The 26,049-nt window shown below is 44.1% G+C and overlaps 1 protein-coding gene across 2 annotated transcripts in view; it reads left to right on the top strand.

The window, feature by feature from the left end:
* The window catches only part of prmt3 (protein arginine methyltransferase 3), a 218,450-nt gene extending 204,057 nt beyond the window's left edge, over positions 1 to 14,393 (top strand). For both annotated transcript variants that reach the window (XM_041198076.1, XM_041198077.1), the window contains one exon: positions 14,162 to 14,393. In XM_041198076.1, coding sequence (XP_041054010.1) covers positions 14,162 to 14,271 — 110 coding nt within the window. In that variant the 3' untranslated portion in view covers positions 14,272 to 14,393. The remainder of the gene's footprint in view (positions 1 to 14,161) is intronic.
* The last annotated feature ends 11,656 nt before the right edge of the window (positions 14,394 to 26,049 follow it).

Below are 26,049 nucleotides of genomic sequence, written 5' to 3'. Positions count from 1 at the left end.
AGCAAAGCCTTTGACAAGGTCCCATATGGGAGACTTATAAAGAAGGCAAATGCACATGGGATACAGAGTAATTTGATAAGGTGGATTCAAAATTGGCTTAGTTGTAGGAGGCAGAGGGTAATGACAGAAGGATGCTAAAGTGACTGGAAGCCCATGTCCTGGTGGGGTACTACAGGGATCTGTGCTGGGTCCCCTATTATTCGTCATTCATATAAACGACATAGATGACTACGTGGGGGGTAGGATTTGTAAGTTTGTGGACGACACAAAGATTGGCAGGGTGGTTAACAGTGAGGTTGAGGTCTCGGGCTACAGGAAGATATAGACGGGATGGTCAAATGGGCAGATAAGAGGCAGATGGAATTTAACCCTGAAAAGTGTGAGGTGATACACTTTGGAAGGAATAATTTGACAAGGAAGTATTCAATGAACGGCATGACACTAGGAAGTTCTGAGGAACAAAGGGACCTTGGCGTGTGTGTTCATAGATCTCTGAAGGTGGAGGGGCACGTTAGTGGGGTGGTGAAAAAGGCATTTGGGGCACTTGCCTTTATCAATCGTGGCATAGATTACAAAAGTAGGGAGGTCATGTTGGAGTTGTATAGAACCTTGGTGAGGCCACAGCTGGAGTACTGTGTGCAGTTCTGGTCGCCACATTATAGGACAGATGTGAATGCACTGGAGGGGGTGCAGAGGAGATTCACCAGGATGTTGCCTAGGATGAAACATTTAAGTTATGAAGAGAGGTTGGATAGACTTGGGTTGTTTTCATTGGAGCAGAGAAGACTGAGGGGCAACCTGATCGAGGTGTACAAGATTATGAAGGGGGTGGATAGGGAGCAGCTGTTCCCTTTAGTTGAAGGGTTAGTCACGAGGAGACATAAGTTCAAGGTGAGGGGCAGGAGGTTTAGGGGGATGTGAGGAAAAACTTTTTTATCCAGAGGGTGGCGACGGTCTGGAATGCCCTGCCTGGGAGGGTGGTGGAGATGGGTTGCCTCACATCCTTTAAAAAGTACCTGGATGAGCACTTGGCACATCATAACATTCAAGGCTATGGGCCAAGTGCTGGTAAATGGGATTAGGTAGGTAGGTCAGGTGTTTCTCACGTGTCGGTGCAGACTCGATGGGCTGAAGGGCCTCTTCTACACTGTGTGATTCTGTGAAAATGTCCACTTAGGAATTATCCAATCCCATCACTTGTTCTTAATGCACCGGCGACATTACCTGCCCTCTTTCGTTACTTTGATGCTTGACCTCCAACTTTAATGGTGGCTCTAATAAAGAATTTTACCAGTTTGCAGTTACCAACTGCAGATTTGTTAATGAAAAACCTTACATTAAATTAAATGGTTTAAGAACCTCAGGCCCAGTTAAGCTAAATGTTCAAGCACAATTTCTACCAAGTGCCAGATGGGAAGTTGCAGGCCTTTCTAAGGTTCGCATGGGCATAACAGAGTGAAGGACTAGTTAAGACCAGTTGGACCCATCTAACCTATGCTATCCTCCCATGGTGCAATTTATTGACACTGACAGCCCCCCATCCCTCTACCACTCCTGCCCCCCATCCCTCTACCACTCCTGCCCCCCATCCCTCTACCACTTCTGCCCCACATCCCTCTTCCAATCCTGCCCCCATCCCTCTACCACTCCTGCCCCCATCCCTCTACCACTCCTGCCCTCCATCCCTCTACCACTCCTGCCCCCATCCCTCTACCACTCCTGCCCCCATCCCTCTACCACTCCTGCCCTCCATCCCTCTACCACTCCTGCCCTCCATCTCTCTACCACTCCTACCCCACATCCCTCTTCCACTCCTGCCTCCATCCCTCTACCACTACTGCCCCCTATCCCTCTACCACTACTGCCCCATCCCTCTACCACTACTGCCCTCCATTCCTCTACCACTACTGCCCCACATCCCTCTACCATTCCTGTCCTCCATCCCTCTACCACTCCTGCCCTCCATCTCTCTACCGCTCCTGCCCCACATCCCTCTACCACTCCTGCCTCCACCAATCAGCTGTGTGATCTCATGGTAGAGCAAAAAAAAGCAGGGGGAAGCTTTTGTCCATTTAGGGGTAGAAACTGCAGGAAATTGCTCTCCAACTGTTGGACATAGTCAAACAAAGTCCAGCAGAACAGCATGACTGGGAGACATATCCTGTCCACCAGCCACATCTCGCCCCCCACAACCTACTTTGTGCTTGAAGTCATGTTTCCACAATCAGGAACCCATCCACTTTGAATATTTGCAGAGAACCTGCACCCTTTGCAAAACCCAGAAGCTCCATAGGTCAATAATCCTCTGAAATTGGAACGAGAGAAACTAAGAGAATGTTAAATACTCATCTATGGATATAGCATTTTTTTTTTCAAATCTATCTCTGCCCACTGGTATTTAGTAATGGACCCATTTAGAGTCCTGGAGTATAATCTTGATTGGTGAAGTTTTTGTTACTAAATTTACAATATTTTTTTCTCCCATCCTCTCCTGAAGGTATTAATTCCACATTGATGACCTGCCACATGGGGACTCTTCATCTTCATGTCTGAACCTTGGCACTGAACATCAGCATGGGAACATCCCAGCTGAGCCCAGTCCACAGCTGTGTATTTCCAGTAGGTTTTGTTAGATCACAATCCAAGAGTCTTGGCAAATTCCCCCACTCAGTCCTAACCCAACTGAGGATAATTGTACTGCTACTATTCGGTCTGTGTTGAGGTCAAGTAATTTGGCACACTCTAGGGATCACACACCTTTGATGTTCAAGCCTGTGCAGTAAGACATTTTCAACTGGGACAATCCTAGAAAGGTAACACAAAAAGAGAGCCCACTGATGCTCAGCATGTTGTGAAAGAGTTAAACATCTTTGTGAGTGCTAACTTTTAAGGGGAAATTTGCAGTAGGTCTTTGCCAAACACTGAAGATAAGGTGTTCACTCTTATATTGATCAGGTCTTATCAGAACTACACCATAATGAGTGTACCAAACGCAATTACTGGAGAAGGGGAATAAGGTGGGGAGCAAGATTCACCTAAGAGTCATAGCAATTGCGTTGTACACCGTAACCAGCCCATACTTTAGAAAAGATAACTCATGGAATTGGAATGAGAATTAAGGCCCTTATACAGTGAGAGCCAAGGTTTCGTGCTTTTAGAATATGCATAAAAATCTTGTTGTTTAATGAGCTAATTTTCACAATGTTTGATATGTTTGAATTCTGCCTCTGCCCTGTCCGTTATGATCATGTTCTCTTATCACTTTAGTTTGTATGAAGCAAAGGTTTGCCGCAAATCTATGGGTGTACGTTTCACGTAAAAAGTAAAACACATGCTTTAATTAAAAGTCAATATTCATATTGTGGTGTACGGGAATGTATACAAAGGTAGCTCAGTGGCATCAAAGTCAAATTTAGAGTACCTTATCCATCAGATAGCTGAACTATTTCAGAAGCAGAAAATGTGTTCTTGCACAATGACTTTAAGGCCTGAATTTCTCCTGCGTCGGGCGGGGTCAGCGGGAGGGGGAGTTTGTGGTGCCGACTGCCGCCTCCGATTGGTTCCGCGCCACCATTTTACGCGAGTGGGCCAATTAAGGCCCGCCCAGCGTAAGATGCGAGCAGTAGCAGCGCTACCTGTGCAGATGGGGGCAGAGGAGGGAGAGTAGGGGCCAGTGTTCTTTAGCGCATGCGTGCGAAAGAGCACTTCGGTCTCCTTGAGGCACAGAGCTACCTCAGGGAGATTGAAGCGCTTTTGAAATAAATAAATGGAATTACATTTAATGAAAAATGTAACTGTGTCACATGAGATGAAAATGTTTTTATATTTCAGAAAATTTTTTTATTCTATTTGTAAAAGCTTTAGGAAGTCTCATCCCGCTCATGGATGAGGTTTCCTTAAAAAATGTAAAGGCCGCCTGGTCTTTTTGCCTGGCCCCACCCAACCGTTAGGTTGGACGGGCAGTGTAAACTTGAAATGAATTAGTCCGTTAATAGCCTTAACAGGCCTTTTAATTATTGGCGGACGGGCAGCCAACTCCGGCACCCGCCCACCGAGCGAAACATCGCGAGATAGCACAATGACGTCAGGACACACGCCCAGCGTCATCGCGCGTCATTTTACACACCGGCGTGTCAGCCCCAACCCCGCACGTCCACTGAAAAACCCTGGCCTAAAATGATTTACTTTAAGGTTTTTACATGATTTGCAGCAACATATTGCCACCACTGGTTGTTTCTAAATTAGTGGGGGGGGCTCAGATAAAATGCAACTGTGGAAAAAAAACTTCTAAAAGGACTAAAATATAATTCATTATCCTACGATAATTAAGCAAGCATGTCAACAGACTTTAGCTTGCTGATATGTGTTTTGTTGTCCCCACATTATTCCGATAACCATCCGTTTACAAGCAGTAACACTACATATTATTCACTCACATGAATTGCATTTTTTGTTTATCATTTTAAATGGAAGTAGGAGTAAAATGATACAGACAGTAGAAATTTTACATGATGCGTATAATTAAAACTGATAATGTTGGCAAATGATGTTGCATTGCAAGTAGACGTGTAAATAAAGACAGGTGGAATTTTACAGTACCACAACTTCATTTCATGTATCTGCAATACCAAATGGGACAAACGATTTCCAAGGGTCCCTGATGTTTAGTTATTATTGGACACTCACCACGACATTTCAATTACCATTTTTTCTGTGGCATTTGAACTCTGATCTCCAAGTGTGGCAGCCAATGCAGACTGCCGCAGCCAAAGAACCAGACAACTGCTTCTATCTAAAACTGTTCTGCCTGTTGTACAGAGGTGTTTGTTAGGGGTCCATGGGATGCAGTGGTTACACACAAAGCAAGTCTCTCTGAATAGCATGGAGATATTTGCTTTGCTGTTGGTCAAAGCTGAGCGAGTGATAGATTGGTTACGACACAGAAGGATGCCAGTCAGCCCACTGAGCTCTCTGCAAGAGTAGTTTAGCTAGTTCCGCTCCCCCACCCTGTAGCCATGCATTTTTTTTTCCTCTCCAGGTACTTATTCAACTCTCCTTTGAAAGCCATGATTTAAAATGCCTCCACCATCCTTTTCAGTAGTTGTTACGTTCCACTGCAGGGTCGCTTTGCTCACGAACTGGTTGCGCCCTCATCTGTCAGCGGGTGAGTCAATAACAATGTACTGCAGACGCAAAGACCAGTATGAAATGAAGCACATGCTATTTACTTACACAGACAACAGAGCACGAACATGATGTGTGCTTCTCCAACCAGACCCTACTCTAGACTTACCCTTAACATTGTAGCCTGCGCTACACAGCTATTGGATCATACAGTCATGTGGTCAACCTGCTCACATTCTCTTAAAAATGTATTGCACCTCAGATTACCACAGTAGTGCTTTCCAGATCGTAACACTCACTGTGTAAAAAAATAGCTTCCCCTCATGTTGTCTGTGGTTCTTTTACCAAACACCGTCAATGTGTATTGCATTTTATTTTATATATATGTATATTTAATACTGTGTACAATGGACTTCTTATTTATTTCAGTTTATTTTATTGATGTAAAGGTTGTTAAGTACAATTTATAAATTGTGTGATGAAGAGCAGTAGCCACTTGGATTTCTGTAACACCGCTAATGTCAGAAAGATTCTAAGGTGCTGCACAAAGGAAGAAAGGAAGCTGACAAGCATCAGAAAGGTTGGGAGAGGTGAACAAAAACACAGCCAAAAAAACTGGCTTTGACGAGGCTTGTTTCAGTGGGGAGAGAACAACAAAGGCGGAAGAAATTGCAGAGATTAAGGCTAACGTGACTGAAAGCAGTGTGAGCGAGGGAGTGGAGGGAATGCACAGTAACAAAGAGATAACGAACCAAAGAGCAAAGGCTGGACTTATAGAGTGGACATGAGGAAGATGTATCCATTAGTAGGAGAGACTAGGACCCAAGGGCACAGCCTCAGAGTAAAGGGAAGACCTTTTAGAACAGAGATGAGGAGAAACTTCTTTAGCCAGAGAGTGGTGAATCTATGGAATTCATTGCCACAGAAGGCTGCAAAGGCCAGGTCATTGAGTGTATTTAAGACTGAGATAGATACGTTCTTGATTGGTCAGAGGATCAAAGGTTACAGGGAGAAGGCAGGAGAATGGGGTTGAGAAACTTATCAGCCATGATTGAATGGCGGAGCAGACTCAATGGGCCGAATGGCCTAATTTCTGCTCCTATGTTTTATGGACTATGACGAAGGGTTGTATAAAGTTGCAGAGTTAGGATAAGGTGAGGCGGCGGAGTAACTTGTAATCCCGGGCAAGGATTTTGAACTTGTTACATTGGGAGTCAGTGAGCAAGGGTACATGATGAGTGAAAGGACTTGGCTATGGGACAGGGCACAGGCAGCTGTGGGCTGGATATTACAAGGTGGGAGGTGGGTACAGACGGCTCACCATCCCATAGAAGCAAAGTCGGCATGGAGCCAACCCGCTCCATGCCAGCCCACCCACGGTCATAACGCACTGAGGGCGGGCTAAACAGGGGCCGAGTGGGACTTTCACCCCTCACTGCAGAGGAAGTCCCAGCAATGCCAAGAGTGTATTAATGGGCACTGCCCGGTACTGCAAGAGGAAGAGGAAGAAGACCCATGGATCCTGGATACAGTTAAGTCCAGGCTCTAGGGCACAGAGGGTTTGGGCAGGTCAGGGTCGGAGAGTTGGGGGGAGTGGTGGATTTAAGGCTGCGGGCGTGTAGGAAGAAAGGAGGGGTTTCTGTCTTCTGGGTCTGCCCTTTGCCAATCGGGAGGGCGTGGCCCGCCCCCCTCAGATAGAACCCACCTCCCCCCCCACCCCCCATCTTTCCCGCCCTTTGGAAAGATTATTTAAAAAACCTCACTGCCCACTCCAGCCTGACTGCCCATGCCAAGCGTAATTAGTTATATAAATATGACGGGCAGGCTGCCAATTTCAATATTATGCAGGTGAGCTCGGGGCTGGGTGGGAAGGTGGTGGGGTGGAAAGCCGCCTTATTTTATGTGCCGCCTGCCAAAAACATGCCCGGCAGGGGCACATAAAAGGCATCCCTGTGTTTTGGATAGGTTGCAGTTTGTACACCAGCCTGTGATCTTCTGTTTATGAACTCTGTTGGGCAGTTTATAGCCCTAAGTAATTATATGGTGACCTGTTTACTCTAACCAGTTTCGGAAATAGAGGAAAATCGCATAAAGGGATATGATATAACAAGTGAGTTGTAGTGAGATTTTCTATTCAATCCTTGGGCAGAATTTTGCCCTTGACGGGCGGGCGGGCCGCACCGGCTCGGCGGTGGGTGGGCAGCCGATCGCCGCTGCCGAAACGGGCCCCGCTGCCATTTTAAGTGGGTGAGCCACCCGACGGGAAGCGCTATGCACTCCCTGCGCAGGGGGAGAGGAGGGAATCCACAACTGTCAAGAATGCGCTCTCTCGCGCATGCGTGTGAAATAGCGCACAGCTCCCTGAGACTAAGTGCTGCCTCATGGAGGGCGCTGAAAGTTTTGTAAACTTAAAAAATAGAAAAATACAAAAATTATTAACATGTCCCCCTCATGTGACAATGTCACGCGAGATGGGACATGTTAATAAATATCACATAAAGTTTATTAATGTTTCTTAAAACAGACATGAAACCCCATCCCGCCAGTGGATGAGGTTTCATGTATTATCAGAAGCCCGCTGGGGCTCCTGGCCTGCTCGCCAGCCTTAAGGTTGGACGGGCAGGTCTTTTAATTGGGTTAATTATCCTGTCAATGGCCTCAATTGGCCATTGACAGGTCAGCGGGCGGACAGCTGATTTCGCTGTCCACCCGCCTTCCTGAATATTTAAATGGACCGGGATGACGTCGGGGATTCCCTCTGATGTCATCCCGTGTCATTTTCGCATCGGCAAGCGGACCCCACCCCCAACTCGCCGACGGAAAAATTCTGGCCCTTAGGTGTCTACAAATGGCCAGGATGATGGCAGGGGTAGCACTCTGTGGGTCGTAGGGGCTCAGGGCTCACCTATAGGAATGGTGCCCGATGGTGAACTGGCGATCAATATCTTTAGACCCAAGAATGTAATAGTGTGAACAGGAAAAAAGTGAGATGAACTACCAGGTCCTGATGAAAATTCATCGACCTGAAGCATTAAATTTTTTTTCTCTCCACAGATGCTGCCAGGCCTGTTGAGTATTTCCAGCATTTTCTGTTTTAGTTTGAGATTTCCAGTGTTTGCAGTATTTTGCTTTTGTGCTTGAAGCAGAATATTATTCCTAGACCAAGAGGACATTCAAGCATTTCACATTTAAACTAAGCTGCTCAGTAACAAATAGCAGCAGTTATAATGTTCACAGGAGCTCAGAACAATGTGGATGTGGAGCTAAAATGAGCTTGTTTAGCTGTTGGGGAAACATAAAAGGAACATGGATACCGTTTGGAAATATTGAAAGTGAGGGAGAAGGATGCTGTATGTATTCCCACAAATTCAAGGCTGATGAGAATGAATCAGTGCAGATTCCAGAGTGTCAGACATAATGACAGCACAAAGAAGCTCTATGAATAAGAAAAGGAAAGATCAATGTGCTGTTGATCTGGTGCTGAAAGGCATATGTGTCCATTATATAAAGTACAAACGAGTCAGCTGATGGTTAAAATACCATCTACCTTATCGCTCATGATTAGGTATCATAGAAAAGAAACCGATATGAGGTTGTGGAGATGAACGATCTAAATAATAGGGACGTTAAGAGTAATAGAGTATAATGAGCAATACAGTTATGAGTAATATGAGTAATAGAGCACATGGGATCCAAGACAATTCGGCAAATTGGATCCAGAATTGGCTGAATGGCAGGAAGCAGAGGGTGATAGTCGAGGGGTGTTTTTGTGACTAGATGCCTGTGTCCAGGGGGTTCTACAGGGATCGGTGTTGGGTCCCTTGCTGTTTGTGGTATACATAAACGATTTAGACTTGAATGTAGGAGGGTTGATTACTAAGTTCGCAGATGAGACGAAAATTGGTGGGGTGGTAAATAATGAGGAGGATAGTCTTAGATTACAAGAGAATATAGACGGGCTGGTTAGATGGGTTCATCGGTGGCAAATGGAATTTAATCCAAATAAGTGTGAGGTGACGCATTTGGACAGGACAAACAAGGCATGAGAATACACGATGAATGGTAGGACCCTGGGAAGTAACGAGGATCAGAGGGACCTTGGTGTGCATGTCCACTGGTCCCTTAAGGTAGTGGGACAGGTAGATAAGGTGGTTAAGAAGGCATATGGGATACTTGCCCTTATTAGCCGAGGCATAGAATATAAGAGCAGGGAGGTTATGCTGGAATTGTATAAAACGCTGGTTAGGCCACAGCTAGGGTATTGCATGCAGTTCTGGAATCCGCATTATAGGAAGGATGTAATTGCACTAAAGAGGGTGCAAAGGAGATTTACCAGGATGTTGCCTGGGCTGGAGAGTTTTAGTTATGAAGAGAGATTGGATAGACTGGGGTTATTTTCCCTGGAGCAGAAGAGATTGAGGGGGGACGTGATTGAGGTGTATAAAATTATGAGGGGCATAGATAGGGTAGACAGGAAGGAACTTTTCCCCTTGGTGGAGGGATCAATAACCAGGGGGCATAGATTTAAGGTAAGGGGCAGGAGGCTTAGAGGGGATGTGAGGAAGAGTTTTTTCACCCAGACGGTGGTGGGCATCTGGAACTCACTGCCTGAAATGGTGGTAGAGGCAGAAACCCTCATAACATTTAAGAAGTATTTGGATGTGCACTTGCGATGCCATGACATACAAGGCTATGGGCCTAGTGCTGGAAAATAGGATTAGAATAGTTAGGTACTTGTTTGACTGGCACAAACTCGATTGTTAGAGCACTTTCATTGGTCGGAATCTGGCTGCAATTTTTGTAAAGACACCTGACCGGCGTTAGTATATGAGTAAATTGGAGTATCGCAAATGGTCATCATTAATTAACCTTTTAAGAAGGTGGGCATAAATGCAGTGGGTCCCAAATTTGTCAGGGGTCATTTGAGGAAATGCTATGTATTAACATGGGAGATTATGGAGGGGATTATAGACTTCCATCCCGTAATGGGTGTGAATTCAGCATCTGCACCACCTGAAGCTGCCAGGATTTGGGCTTTATTTACATATTAAACACTAAGCCAGCTAGTGGGCTGCAGCACTTTTGTGGAGCCTGGAGCAGTAACACTTGTCCTGGCCCCACACAAACTCTCCCCAAAAACATATTTTCTCTGAGCAGCCACAAACAGTCCTCTTAAGGACTGTGAGTTAGGCATTCTCCTTCTGATGCAAAGTAACAGAGAATGTGCTGTGCATTTCAGTTTGACACAAATGAAAATCATGAAAGCTGCCCAATGCTGGAAACCTGAAGCAAAAACACAAAATGCTGGAGGCATTCAGTGGGTGAGCCAGCATTTTTTAATAGTGAAACAGGGGATCTGACATTGTCTCTGCATTTTCATAAAGGGTTCACACCTAAAATGTTATCTGTTCCCTCCACAGTCACTGCCTGCCTAGCTGAGCATTTCAGTGTTTTCTGCTCTCTGCAAGGTGTGTGTATTGGGAATTTGGGTACAAGCTTTCACCCCCTTTCCAAATTTCTAAAATTGTGAAAATCTTGATATGTGTTCCTAACCAGCAAAAGTTTACACTGTGAGTTAATAAATAAACACTTGAATGTATATAAATTACTGAAATGAGCAAGCACATTCCTTTAGAGATATTGACAGTGCATCAGACAAGTTCCATACTCCCGGCACTTTCCCAGGCATCACAGAATCACACCGAGCAGAAGAGGCCCTTTGGCCCCTCAAGTCTGACCGACACGTGAGAAATACCTGACCGACCTACCTAATCCCATTTACCAGCACTTGGCCCATAGCCTCGAATGTTATGACGTGTCAAGTGCTCATCCAGGTACTTTTTAAAGGATGTGAGACAACCTGCCTCCACCACCCTCCCAGGCAGTGCATTCCAAACCATCACCACCATCTGGGTAAAAATATTTTTCCTCACATCCCCCCCTAAACCTCCTGCCCCTCAGCTTGAATTTGTGTGCCCTCATGACTGACCCTTCAACTAAAGGGAACAGCTGCTCCCTATCCATCCTGTCCCTGCCCCTCATAATCTTGTACACCTCGATCAGGTCGCCCCTCAGTCTTCTCTGCTCCAATGAAAACAACTTAAGTGTTTCATCCCAGGCAATGTCCTGGTGAATCTCCTCTGCACCCCCTCCAGTGCAATCACATACTTCCTAAAATGTGGTGACCAGAACTGCACACAGTACTCCAGCTGTGGCCTCACCAAGGTTCTATACAACTCCAACATGACCTCCCTACTTTTGTAAACTATGCCTCAATTGATAAAGGCAAGTGTCCCATATGCCTTTTTCACCACCCCACTAATATTCCCCCACCGCCTTCAGAGATCTATGGACACACACACTAAGGTCCCTTTGCTCCTCAGAACTTCCTAGCGTCATGCCGTTCATTGATTACTTCCTTGTCAAATTATTCTTTCCAAAGTGTATCACCTCACACTTTTCAGGGTTAAATTCCATCTGCCTCTTATCTGCCCATTTCACCATCCCGTCTATGTCTTCCTGTAGCCCAAGACACTCAACTTCACTATTAACCACCCAGCCAATCGTTGTGTCATCCGCAAACTTACTAATCCTACCCCCCACATAGTCATCTATGTCGTTTATATAAGTGATGAATAATAGGGGACCCAGCATAGATCCCTGTGGTATGCCACTGGACACGGGCTTCCAGTCACTAAAGCATCCTTCTGTCATCACCCTCTGTCTCCTACAACGAAACCAATTTTGAATCCACCTTATCAAATTACCCTGTATCCCATGTACATTTGCCTTTATAAGTTTCCTTTGTCAAAGGCTTTGCTGAAATCCATATAAACTACATCAGCTGCATTACCCTCATCTACACACCTGGTCAAAAAATTCAATCAAATTTTTAGGCATGACCTCCCTCTGACAAAGCCATGCTGACTATCCCTGATCAAACCTTGCCTCTCCAAGTGGAGACAGATTCTCTCCTTCAGAATTTTCTCCAATAGTTTCCCTACCACTGATGTGAGACTCACTGGCCTGTAGTTCCCTGGCTTATCTCTACAGCCCTTCTTAAATAGCGGAACCACATTAGCTGTTCTCCAGTCCTCTGGCACCTCCCCCATGGCCAGATAGGAATTAAAAATTTGGGTCAGAGCCCCTGCGATCTCCTTCCTTGCCTCCCTCAGAAGTCTGGGACACAGATCATCCGGACTTGGAGATTTGTCAACTTTTAAGTCTGCCAACACCTCCAATACCTGTCACTCCCTATATATTAATTTGCTCATATATAACATTGTTCTACATATTTCATATCTTTGCACCATCACTAAGACCTCTGTACTTCCACCTCTGTAGAGCCGCCTTAATGCTGCTGATACCCTCGTCCATGCCCTTATTACCTCTAGACTTGATTATCCCAACACACTCCTGGCTGGCCTTCCTACCTCTGTGCTCCACAAACATGAGGTCATTCAAATTTCTGCTATCTGTGTCCTAATGTGCACAAAGCTCCACTCACCCACCTCCTCAGCGCTCACTGACCTACATTGTCTCCCGTTTAAGTAACGCCTGGGTTTTAAAATTCTCTTCCTTGTTTTCAAATCTTCCCATGGTCCAGGCCCCCCATCTCTGCAGTCTTCTCCAGCCCTACAGTCAATGGTCCCACTAAGCTTTGCAGCTGTACAGCAGCCTGGAAGGTACCATGCAGGCCTTGACTGTGCAAAAAGATTCAAAGGGACTGTGCACTGAAAAAAAACTGGTTGCTCACAACAACTAAGTTTTAAAGGGATCATTGTTTACAACCTCCCCGCCTCCCCAAGATATCTGTGCCCTGCCAATTGTGGCATGTTAAACATTCCCGATTTTAATTGCTCCCTCATTGGTTGTCATGCCTTCAGCTGCCAAGGCCCGAAGCTCTGGAATCCCCACCATACATCCCTCTGCATCCCTACATCTCTTTCCTCGTTTAAGATGCCCCATAACAGTCTGGGACACAGATCATCCAGACTTGGAGATTTGTCCACTTTTAAGCCTGCCAACACCTCCAATACCTGTCACTCCCTATATCAATTTGCTCATATATAACATTGTTCTACATATTTCATATCTTTGCACCATCACTAAGACCACCTACTTCCACCTCTGTAGAGCCACCTTAATGCTGCTGATACCCTCGTCCATGCCCTTATTACCTCTAGACTTGATTATCCCAACATGCTCCTGGCTGGCCTTCCTACCTCTGTGGTCATCTGGCCTAATGTCTCCTTTTGCAATTCGGTGATACATTTGGTTTGATACCCCTGCCATGAAATGCCTTGGGAAGTTTTATTACATTAAGCGTTCTTTATAAATGGAAGTTGTTGTCTTTTGTAAGAAGGGAGCTTGGTAGCATCCATGGATAGGATTAATGTTATCAGATTCCTAAAGCAAATCCAGTGTTTTGGATTTTCCTCTTCAGGTAATTATAACCAATTTATCACGGTTGTCTTATCAAGGGAACCTATGGTCATACCATCCTTTAAGAATGATTCTCCCCCACCATCCCTGCTTAATTTCTTATTTTGTCTGTTGTCCTTCAAAGAAAAAACTGCTGTTTGAAGTGTTTTGTCACTTCTTAACAATTAAGAATACACACACACAGCTATTTGCTTCTGAACTCCAGCTTCCTATATGAAAAACAGAAGGTTCTCTTATTCCTTATTCTCCACCAGGGGGCGATACATCCGGGATTTAGCACACCCTACTGTCAGGTTTTATATAACAATTCTTTTTAACTAAAATGACCTTTTACAAAAAAGCATAAACATTAAACAGAAGCATCACATTGTACCTTTTAAGTTTAAGGTATGACTTGGAATAATTCTTTGGGTAATTCCTTGTATAAATTTATTGAGTTGGTTTAGAACAATAATGCAGAATGTATTTCTTTATTTCAAAATCCACTTTTCAGAGGTGAAATTAGATTTTTAATGCACATTGAAGTTGCTGTCTTTGCTCGTTAGGTATTTATTTCTGTATGCTTAGAGTAATATGTTTCTGTTTTCCTCAGGTGACATCTTGCAAGGGAAGATTTCCTGTTGCAAGAATAGAAAAGATCCTCGGTCATTGATTATAACAATATCAATTAACAACATGAAGCAAACATACAGTCTGCAATGAAGTTTCTGTCCTCCAGTACCACAAGCTCTGCATCCAACTGTTCATTATGTTTGAGCAGTTCTGTTTCTCAATAAGTGTGATGGTTGGACATTGCAATTGCCATTAAAGTATATCTAAATGAAGTATTTAAGGAGGTCTTATGGTCTATGATTATTTTTTTCATGAATAAAGTGTTTGAATAAATTTGAATCCTATGGGTCGGTTTAAGAATATCAAAAGGAGTGCTATTGATTATGCTATAAATAGTATATAAACTTCAATGTTATTTTTGAACATTATATTCCAAGTTAATTCTAATGAATGCAAAGGATGCTTTACATACTGACTGTTCCTCTTGTGCCTCTCTAGGTCTGATTGACCAGTATCTAGGAAATTTCCAAACAAAAATAAATTAGTAAATGTTTGAACTTTTCTTAATTGTAAGTTGCATCGCAGAAAGATTGTGACCTAGAAATACGATACATGAAAATATTGCTGAAAAGAGAGACATGTGCCGAATCTTTTTTGTCATTCGTCAAGACAAATACAAGAATGACAAATTTCAAATGATCACAACAATTTATACTACAGGAGAAAAGGGAGAAAAGTTGACTAATTGGCCAAGGCGTTGCCATGGAAAAAGCAACAGGGAACTATACGTTCCCCAAGCTCCTGGGTAATTCAAAAAAGGTGCAAGGCTTAAACATATTCCCTTTGTTTGCAGAGAACTGGTCCCTGCATATAAATGTTTGTCACTACTATCTAGGGTAAATGAGCCACGTTATGAACTTGACTGATTGTCTTAAATTTGTTGTTAGTATAGCCACTAGCACACTCAGGATTGTTCAGTAAGTGCTTCCCAATCACGGAATCACATCAAACAGCAGACATTTTGTTTTGGGTTTTGCAAGTGCGGGCCGGTTGAGTACAGTCTATAATCTGCCTTATTACGAACAACTGAAGGTACATGCTGTTTGATTTGATCAGCAATCCCTGGGGTGTACAGCCTATGTACCTGACATTGCACCGGCATTGAAATTCATATACGACATTGCTCAATGGTGTGGTAGGCAGGACAGTTTTGGACTGACAGAAGCATCCTGTTAGTGGAAAACACCACACGTATAGTGTGAAACGGCTTCCTTAAACTGTTGTTAAAATTTTTCAGATACTTTGCCTGTCCAGGGTAATTTGAGGCAGATCAGGCACTTTTCAGATTTTAAAGTGATGGCCTTTGTGAGTTTGCACAATACACGGTGAACAGTGATCTGATCAGGATAACCATTGTCCTGCAGGATCGCTTTGAAGCGCTCAATTTCTGCATCAAGCTTGCAAGGCGAGCAGATGGTTAGGGCTCTATTTACAATCTTGCAAATGGAGTTATTCGATTCCTAATGTGTATATTGACAGGTGAAGGCAAACTTGCAGAGAACTATCCATTTGTGGATTTCTCAACAAGCACATTGAGGAAAGGGAGCACTATCAAGTTCTGTTCTACCAAGCAACTATATGAAAATTTAGGATTAAATTTTATTTTAGAAGTATATTTGAAGATGAGAATTATCACTGATATTCCCAATGTAATTTGCATTTCAAGTCCATTTTTTTTATGCTTTTTTGAAAATTGCTCTTTCATTGGATATGAGTGTTACTGCTGAAGCTAGTATTTGTTCCTCATCCCTAATTGTACTTGAACTGAATGGCTTGCAAGGCCATTTCAGGGGGTAGTTAAGCATCAACCACTGAGACTAGCTTTCAATTCCAGACTTATTAGTTGAATTTAAGTTCCACCAGCTGCTGTGGTGGGATTTGAACCCATGCCCTCAGAGCATTAGCTTGGACCACTAGTCCAGTGACATTACCACTACACCACTGTCTTCTCCCGCTAAGATGCTACAAGTTCCACTCTTTTATGCCATCACTCCCGAGGCATACTTTATTTAACACAGTTATGGAAACAGATGTTAGTAACTAATCGCACACACATTTGATAGCAATGGGGTGGAATCTCAAGCCTTCTTCGTGGATCTCCACCTTGATGTAGTGGAGAGGTTTGTGCGCTCTACCGATCACTTGATCGATGCCATCAAGAGCTCCTTGTACCTGGTAGGGTCTCCCATGGCGCAAGGTTGGGGAGGGGTGGGGGGGTTGGCGGGAGGTGCTGGATAAAGAGTGGTTAAAAAGCTCTCAACAGCAGAACAGGTGAAGGAAGACTGTGCGTCTCACTGGCTGCGAAGGTGGGAGAAGGCTGCGGCAGCAAGGTGGTCTCAGTCATCGTGACTCAACACGTCACCAAAATCTGGCCACCAGAACATGTGGACAATGACAGTGCCACAAGCTCCCCATGTTAAACGAAATCACTTGGTGTCTTCTTCCATTCGTTAAGTCCTGTTGTGATGGAAAGTTGGTGAAGGGGACAGGGCCATGAACCCCAGAGTCCCTAGTCAAGAATCTGCAAGTGGCCAAGATGCAGGAGGTCGTAGGACACCTGTGTTGGGACAGGCCAAAACAAAAATAAAAATACCTGGAAAAACTCAGCAGGTCTGACAGCATCTGCGGACAGGAGCACAGTTAACGTTTCCAGTCCTGTGTTGGGACAGAGGTGTCTTTGGGCAGCAGCATCTGTAACTGAGCAGTCCTCTTCAGGATACCCTCCGCTCACTCCAATGGAGAAGGGGCTAGAAAAATGCCCTAACAATAGATTGTCCCACTTTCTCCTGGCTGGGGAACCAGAGAATGACCGCCAGAAAGAAAAACTGCAATTGCTTCACATGAGCTATCTAGACCCCAAATTGACATTGCTGCCCTCGGTGAGATCTGCCTTCCTGGGGAGGGGCAACTGATGGAACAAGCAGGGGGATGTAATTTCTACTGGGAAGCAAAGGCTGACAGTGATCCTTGTGGAATTGGTTTTGCCATCCAGAATAGGATTTTGGCTGCACTGCCAGCACTCCCCAATTATTCAACACTTTACCTTTGGCTCAGCCGGTCTATGCCCTGTCATCAGTGCTTATGCCCCAATCTTTGATTCCAATGAAGGTGTAAAGGAAAAGTTCTAAACTGACCTTGATGACGCCTTCACTGCCATCCAAAAGAAGAAAAGTTCTTCCAACTGGAGGATAATGCCAGGGTTGGCCCTGATTCTGCTGTCTGGAACAGAACCATTGCAAAAAACAGGGCGAGGAAAACCAATGCAAGTGTGGCCTCCGGTTGACAAGGTGTGCTCTGTATGGCTTCATTATAACACAAGACAAACCCAGCAATCTGCGGTTCTTTCTCTCTCCAAGTAGCATTGTTGTTGTCCAAGGGTTGCTAATCATGGTTCAAGCCATGACATCACTGGGGGGCAAAATAAGGAGACAGGCCCCAAGAACTACCTAAGCTGGTACAGGGATTGAACCCACATAGTTGTGTTATTCTGTGCCACACTAGCCAACCCCTGAATCCATGTTTGTTAAATCATTTGAAAATCACTGCTTTAGACTTGTAATTTACAGAACCAGGAGCTGGTCCACATGTGGTCATACCACTTGAGCTGAAGAAAAGGCAACCTATCACCTTCTTCTTGAGTTCTCTGCCCAAAGGCAGGTCCAACCCACAATGCCACAACCTCCACCGCTGGCAGAGCAAGGAGGTAGGTCCCCTGATCCACCCCAGCTGGAATGGAGATCAAACTCCATGCTGTTGGTACCAATCTGATCTACACCACCTGTCCAGCCAACTGAGCCAACCAGCCCTCCCAATGAGCCTGACTTACTGTGACAACATGCACTTTTACAGACATGTTGTAGTCCTGGAGCTATGGATAGAGATGGCAGAGGCTCCAATTTCTTTCCATCACATGGCTGACCAGGAATCTCACCCGGTCTCACATCTGCCACTAGAATATGTCAGAAAGGATTTACAAGTTGATACTCGACCAGTTTGGCCGTGTTATGAACACACCTTCCTTGGCCATTGAATCCTGGCATAGGACCTGAACCCAGAGCTTCTGGCTCAGAGGCTATCACTGAGCCACAAGATTTCACTCTATCCAAGGGGGAGAAAAGATTGCTTCCTATAAGCAATGCCGAATTAATAAGGCAACAGTTACACACTGTTTGGAAAGGACCATAACCTTCAAAATTGACCCAGATTTTGCGGCAGCAATGACTGAGAAACTCTCAGTATTGACTGCCACTCCTCCTCTGAAACTAGCAACAACATCTGGAGCCTGTACATGTGCTGTTAAACATAGAAAGTGCTTCAACACTTCTCTATGGGTTGAGCTATTGAATTCCCTGCAGACTGCAATCAAATGGAAATTGCTGAACTAACAAGAATTTACATTTTTACACTATTAGTCTCCCCATACAAACCCTTGAAAAAGGTAAATCTTGTTACATGAGGTGTCACTGGGTTTTTAGCAGCCTACTGAGTTCATAATTACTGCTGAAAAACTTCTCTAGCACTTTGAAACTGTATTTGTGTATTGTCAAATTTCTTCATTATGAGAAAAATTAGTATCCCAGCTGATGTTACTACAGGACAAGTCAGATCCCAGGATGGAACCTGGCTTGATTGATTCTAACTTCTATTTTCTGTTTAGAAATGTGGAGGGCAGCTACTGAACAGAGTCACAGGAGTCTGCTGATGAACTTTTAACAATAGAATAAGACATTTATTAAATGAGAAAAGATTAACTGTATTACACTACTCCTTCACCATGGCTATACTTTTACAGATCTATAAACAAATTCAAAAAGATAACCCAATTTGCTATATCTATTTTAAACCCTAATATCCACAGTATGTAGGCAGTACATGTAAACTAATAGGTGAACTGCGGTCAGACACCCCACACCCTGAACCCAAGTGATGGATGCCACCCAAAGCAGATGCTATGGATTTCTCATCAACTCCCCAAATGCTTGTCACACCATGAGCCAACCAGTCTCACTGAAACTCTGCCTTTCTCACAAGGGTTTCCAAACTCCATGTTCAAAGAACTCGCTTTAGAGTTGTCTCCAAAACAATGCTTTCAAATGTACATCTTCCACAAAGATCCATCTCCAAGGTTTTGAACTCTCCATCTGATGTTCCTTTTCCATGGATCTCTACGTGTATTCAGGCTTCACCCACCATACACACTCTCAGGTATTCAGCTGTGCCAAGCAGGACACCACTACTCCAAAGCCCATAGTAAGGAGTCACCCACCTTTGCTTTCTCCTCTGATCTTCTAGCTTCATGCAAGCCCACTTTGTTCCAAGTCTGCTCCCAGCAGCTCTGTCTCTTTAAGTTGGAGCATTTTCTTCTATTCCTTACTCTTAACTTCACTTAGCAGGATCTGTTTCAGATGCCTGTCCTTGTCACTTGACTTAACTGTCTTCCTGGGACCTTTTTCTTTCCCACTCTGGTTTGGGACTTCTTTGTTTTTGGACCTGCTCCTAGTCCCTCTCCTGGGTCCAGCTTCTTCTGGCACTTTCTTCCAAAAGGTGTCCTCTTCTAGGTCACCTGACCTTCTTTTCCCGCTGTTTCGCTTTCTTCCTTGATTTCCCTTCCCCTCAAGTGCAGAACTGGCTTCCAAACCTAAAAAAAAAGTTAAAAACTAAACTGCACATGTGTGCAGGGCCATTTACCGGCTTGAACATGTGAACATGCACAAACTGCGCATCTACAGCCGTTCTCCAGCCAGTGTGTGTGCAGAAGCCAAGAGAGCGATTTGGGCATGTGTGACCATTCCAGGGCCAGCACATGTACAGAGAATTCTGAGGCCCGATGGGAACTGTACTTCCCAAACTCTGAGACCCAATCTCCATCTCAAGATAAGGTAAGTTACTTCCTTTTTTACATGGGTTCATCACAGAAAAGAATTACATGTACTCTTAAAATAACATTTTAAAAATGTTTCATATTTCAGCTTCCACCTTAATCCCATGTGTATGTTCCAATTGTTTATTTGCTGTCCATTAAATGTATTACAAAGTGAAGAATGGTCAGCGCATTTTATATCATGGTTTGCTGTCTGTGAGAATACGTCCGTGCGATTGGCTGGTTACTTTGCTTGGTGACATCACGGCTGCTGGACAAGGGCAGTAGATGCATGGGAACACCACTACCTGAAAATTACCCTCCAACACACACACATACCATCCTGACTTGGAAATATATCAACATTCCTTCACTGTCACTGGGTCAAAATCCTGGAACTTCCTAACAGCACAGTGGGTGTACCTACATCACACAGCCTGCAGCAGTTCAAGAAGGCAGCTCATCAAGAAAGCAACAATATGGAATGGGCAATAAATGCTGGCCTAGCCCAGCATCACCCACATCCCATGAAAGAATAAATTGATGAAAGTACCAGCAGACCCCCTTGATTTGGCGCCAAATTGAAACTAACATTGAGTAGGAGGAAATCCATGCTAAAGAGATTGCTAGATCTTTGTGGGCTGCATTCCTTGAGGTCTGCAGAGAGTGCCGTTGCTTTGGCACCAACCATAAAACACGGGACATCTTATTGGATAGTAGATATTTTGACTAAATTCCTTACAGTGAAATTAAATGACATATTAATTGAAATAGTTGATTTTAAGCACAAAAAAATTAGGAGCAGATGGTCCGTCAAGCCTGCTCCACCATTCAGTATGACCACGGCTGACCTTGAGCTTCAACTCTACTTTCCTGCCCGTTCTCCATGGCCCTTGATTCTCTGAGAGACCATAAAACTGCCTATCCCAACCTGAAATGTATTCGATGATGGAGCATCCACAACCCTCTGGGGCAGAGAATTCCAAAGATTCACAACCCTTTGGGTGAAGTAATTCCCCCCCCCCCCCCCACCCCGTCTCAGTCCTAAATGATCAGACCCTTATCCTGAGACAGTGTCCCCATGTTTTACGTTCCCAGTAGCAAATATTAGATAAGTCATTAACAAGCTTTCAGTTTCTGTTTTGTGCTCTTCTGGAGATACAAGCTGGGATATAAAACTACAAATTGGGTGTTAATATATCTGGAGGGCAAATTCAGTCGAGAGAACATGACTAAATCAATATTCATGAATATACAAAAGTGCACAGCAGGATCCCTTTGTAATGTTTATTGTATTGAATGCTATTGCAGTCTCATTATGCAGGAGCTTTCTTAGTGATGTTAACTGCATTTTGAAAGTTTCCATTATAAAAGGCATTCAATTTTAATAAAGTTCCATTGCAGTGCTAGAGCCTCGTGGGGAGTTCCTACAGTGAACCTGTCAGATCATGAGGGAAGCCATGTAGAAATGTGTAATAGACAGCTTGTGTTGTGGCACAACATGAAATTAATATAAGGAATCATGATAAAGCAGACAGAGCAAATATGCATAGTCAAGAGATTTTGCATGCGGGATTATGCCCCTAGCAAACACTGATTGAGAAGATCAGTTTAAACTAATCAGTATAAAGAGATTGGAACAGAACTTTCAAAGTCTCATGTGATATTAATTTTATGCTGGAATTCAGCATTATCACTTTGGCTCCAAGTGTAAATACCTTAATATTGACCCATTATTAAGCAGATTATGCTTGATCCAAACCTATGTTGAATTAATGTATATCAGGCACACTGATTATATTGATGCCGTAATTGCCCTCAGCTTTACAAAGGTATAACTTGAGCATCGTGCTGAGTTCTGATAGTTGCTAGGAAGCCCTTCAAGAAATGTATGCATTTGGATCATGGGTTGGAAAAGGCTTGGTCCCTGTTACGATGCTGCCTACTCCACTCCTTCCTCATGCCTGAATAGCTTCCTGACGCACACTATCCACAACAATATGCAATATGAAAAATGGGAATTCTTGAAATGAATTTGAATTTAATTTCTTTTCCTCCATTGTACCCCAGTATAAGCAGGCACTTTCTGAAGCAACAGGATGAGGGGAGAAATAAATGGAGAACATTGAAAGAAGAGGAAAAATAATAATCGTAAATATCAATTTATTACAGACCCTTTATGTTTGTGCTCTTGCAGTTTAACTATACCAAGCAATAAATTTCTGGGGATTAATGGCCTTATATGCTGTATGATTCTATGATGTCTAAGCTGATGTTACGTATCAAAGCTCCTTTACTGCATATGCCCAGTATTACTCACCAATCTTTAATTGTTGGTGAATTTCTACAATGTGAAAATGCTGAAATAATGAGCATAGCCCCCCCCCCCACACCCTGACTACCCCTCCAATTCCCCGCAGGACACCCGACTACCCTTTTGGCCCCCTGACTATCCTCCTCACCATAACCCCCTACCCCGACTACCACCCCACCCCCGACAACCGCTCTCTCACCCCAACTACCCTCACTGCCCTCTGCAACTCCCTCCCAACACCCCAACACTCCCTCCCAACATCCCAGACAGCAGGATGAAGCTGGGAGTTGAGAAGGAGCATAAGGCAGGAACATGCCATAACCCTCAAATATTCTCAGCAACACTGGGTGCCAGGGAATCCATTGCAGCAAGCCCATGATGCTGAGAACTCCGCAGGGCTTGGGAAATGCAGACATCTTTGCCTCCCACCAACTCTATTCTGTGCTCCCTTCTATTGTGGGCCTGCATGAGAGAGGACAGACTGTCAGTGATTGTGCTGCCCTGTCTTTGGGTGATGTGCCTTTTTTTTTGTTCATTTACAGGATATGGGCTTCACTGGCTGGGCCAGCATTTATTGCCCATCCCTAGTTGCCCTTGAGAAGGTGGTAGTAAGCTGCCTTCTTGAACCGCTGCAGTCCATGTGGTGTATGTACATCCACAGTGCTGTTAGGAAGGGAGTTCCGGGATTTTGACCCAGCAACAGTGAAGGAACGGCGATATATTTCCAAGTCAGGATGGTGAGTTACTTGGAGGGGAACCTTCCAGGTGGTGGTGTTCCCATATGTCTGCTGCCCTTGCCCTTCTAGGTGGTAGTGGTCATGGGTTTGGAAGGTGCTGTGTTAGAAGCCTTGTTGAATTCCTGCAATGCATCTTGTAGATGGTATGCACTGCTGCTATTGTGTGTCGGTGGTGGAGGGAGTGAATATTTGTGGATGTGGTGCCAATCAAGCGGGCTCCTTTGTCCTGGATGGTGTCCAGCTTCTTCAGTGTTGTAGGAGCTGCACTCATCCAGGCAAGTGGGGAGTATTCCATCACACTGCTGACTTGTGCCTTGTAGATGGTGAACGGCTTTGGGGAGTCAGGAGGTGAATTACTCGTCACACGATTCCTAGTCTCTGACCTGCTCTTGTAGCTACAGTATTTATATGGCTAGTCCAGTTCAGTTTCTGGTCAATGGTAACCCCCAGGATGTTGATAGTGGGGGATTCAGTGATGGTAATGCCACTGAACATCGAGGGGCGATGGTTGGATTCTCTCTTGTTGGAGATGGTCATTGCCTGACACTTGTGTGGCGCGATGTTACTTGCCACTTGTCAGCCCAGACCAGGATATTGACCAGGTCTTGCTGCATTTGGACAGGGGCTGCTTCAGTATCTGAGGAGTCACCAATGGTGCTGAACATTGTCCAATCATCAGCGAACATCCCCACTTCTGACGTTATGATGGAAGGAAGGTCATTGATGAAGCAGCTGAAGATGGTTGGGCCTAGGACACTACCCTGAAGAACTTCTGCAGTGATGTCCTGGAGCTGAGATGACTGACCTCCAACAACCACAACCATCTTCCTTTGTGCTAGCTTTGACTCCAACCTGAAAGGTTTGTGAAGGCCGGGAGAGGTGGGTATGAGGCTGGCAAAAATGATAGGTGTATGAAGGTGATGTGAAGTATCTGGATGTTAGGCATTGGTCCAAAGTGCCAGGGAGTGCTGCTGAGTGAATGTGTGGTATGTTGAGCAGAGTGAGAGGCTGGTGGTGCAATGGCTAAGAATTATCATGTGAAGATGCATTCAATGATGTTGACCTCCCGTATAAGGTCATTAGATCTCTTGCGGCACAGCTGTCAGTCCTTAGGCCCAGACTCTGAGCATTGATCCGGCTGAGTACCTTCTTCCGCTCCATTCTGAGGGTGGATCTCGAGGATCCCAGTGCCCCCATGGGATTATGGCATCTCTCCTCCTGCCCACCTCCATCACTGATGCCTCCAGCGCTGCATCCTTTGCTTTGGAATTCTGTCTCTGTTCTGTTGCTCAATTTTCCTGATATTTTAATTTTCAGCAATTTTCTTCAGTGCAGCTTCCCTTTAAGAAGGACACCCTGCCTTTAAGAAGGGATGGCTGGCTATACCACATGATTTCCAAACAACGCTGTCTGGTCCTGCTGCTGAACACAGAGGACACTGGCAGCATTTAGGAGAGGAAAGCAGCACGGAAGCAACCCAAGCCAGGATTACAAGCACCCTGATGAGGTGGGTACACCAAATGTATGTGTTTCATGCCTCGACCTGAATGAGTAGGGGCAGGTTGCGAATTGCCACTCCCATATCCAAAAAAATGGACTCTCCAATTTCTAGTCCTTGATGTTTTCTGTTAGTGTATATTTTATTTAAACTATAGTCACTGACAGTTGCTTTCTGTGATGGTACAGTAAATAGGGGACATTTATTGCTTTGAATTTATACTTGTCAGGATTTTTACCAACTTGGATGAAGTACACTTAGAGCTTGTGTTGTGGCTAATTGCTCTGTTTTGCATTGCTGTCCCTTTATGTCTTTGCTTATATAATAACACTTCAACAACAAAATTTGTGGATAAAATGGGTGCAATTATAAATGTATTTTTGAAAACTGAAACAGTGTTTTAAGCAGCTACACAGAAAATACAGCATGGTGCCATTTGAGAACTACTGCAAATTCAAAGTGGAATGGTGAACAACACTGAACAATAGACTTGGTTTTTACCCATGTAACTGATTGATCATCAACTGTGATTTTACTAAGGTTAAGAGGTGAAAACAATAATTTTATCTAGTGATCCTGCACACTACTGTGCAAAGAAAGGTCTAAGCATTGAAACTCCAAACCCATTTTTTGCATGTTTTGAAGATGTGTATTTACCACAGAGAAAATTACAGTGTTCTGTTTTTTTATAATTAAAACATAAGTGTTATACTTTGAATTGAAGTGTACTCAGGTTACACATTACTTTTGAGATTTTTATGGTGTATTTTATTCATTGAAAAACTCTAATGGTTGAAGATGTCAGCTGTACATCGTCGTTCTAACTGCAAATATTTAGTCTATATACAGCTCTGGTTTCTCACAGTTGGTTATACATCACTGTTTCTATTTGTATTGGAAAAAGCATATAAAATTTACAAGAAAAGCAGTTAAGAATGATCAGGTGTCAAGTTGTCTTTATGGCTGGTGTCAGTTGGTTTCAATGGACTCTATCCTTCACTACATGCAGTGTCATATTTGACATTGTACCTCACTGGTTTTAAACCTAAATCATTGTTGCTCCTGGGACAAAGCAGATATCGTCAATAGGTAGGCAGGAATGTTCAACGTACCTAATCTGAATTTTGCTTCAAGTCAGGAATGGCATCAATTACTCATCTGTCATGACATATAAAAGTGAAAAATGAAACAAGTTATATTTTGATTGCATGAAAGAAAGAAGGAAAGAATTCTTGAAGTTTAGTCACTGTTATAATATAGGAAACACACCCAGAAGACTCTCACTAACAGCATCATGATGATCGCCAGATAATCTGTTTTAGTGGTACAGGGCTGACGGGAAAGGGCATTGGGGAGAACTCCCCTGTCCTTCTTCATCATGGTGCCTATAGGCTTTTTTATGTCCAATTGAGAGAGCAGATAGGGCATCAGCTTAACCTCTCATCCAAAAGACCTCTGA

This window comes from Carcharodon carcharias, chromosome 10 (assembly GCF_017639515.1).
Source record: "Carcharodon carcharias isolate sCarCar2 chromosome 10, sCarCar2.pri, whole genome shotgun sequence".
NCBI lineage: Eukaryota > Metazoa > Chordata > Chondrichthyes > Lamniformes > Lamnidae > Carcharodon > Carcharodon carcharias.
This window is presented reverse-complemented; position numbering and strand designations above follow the sequence as displayed.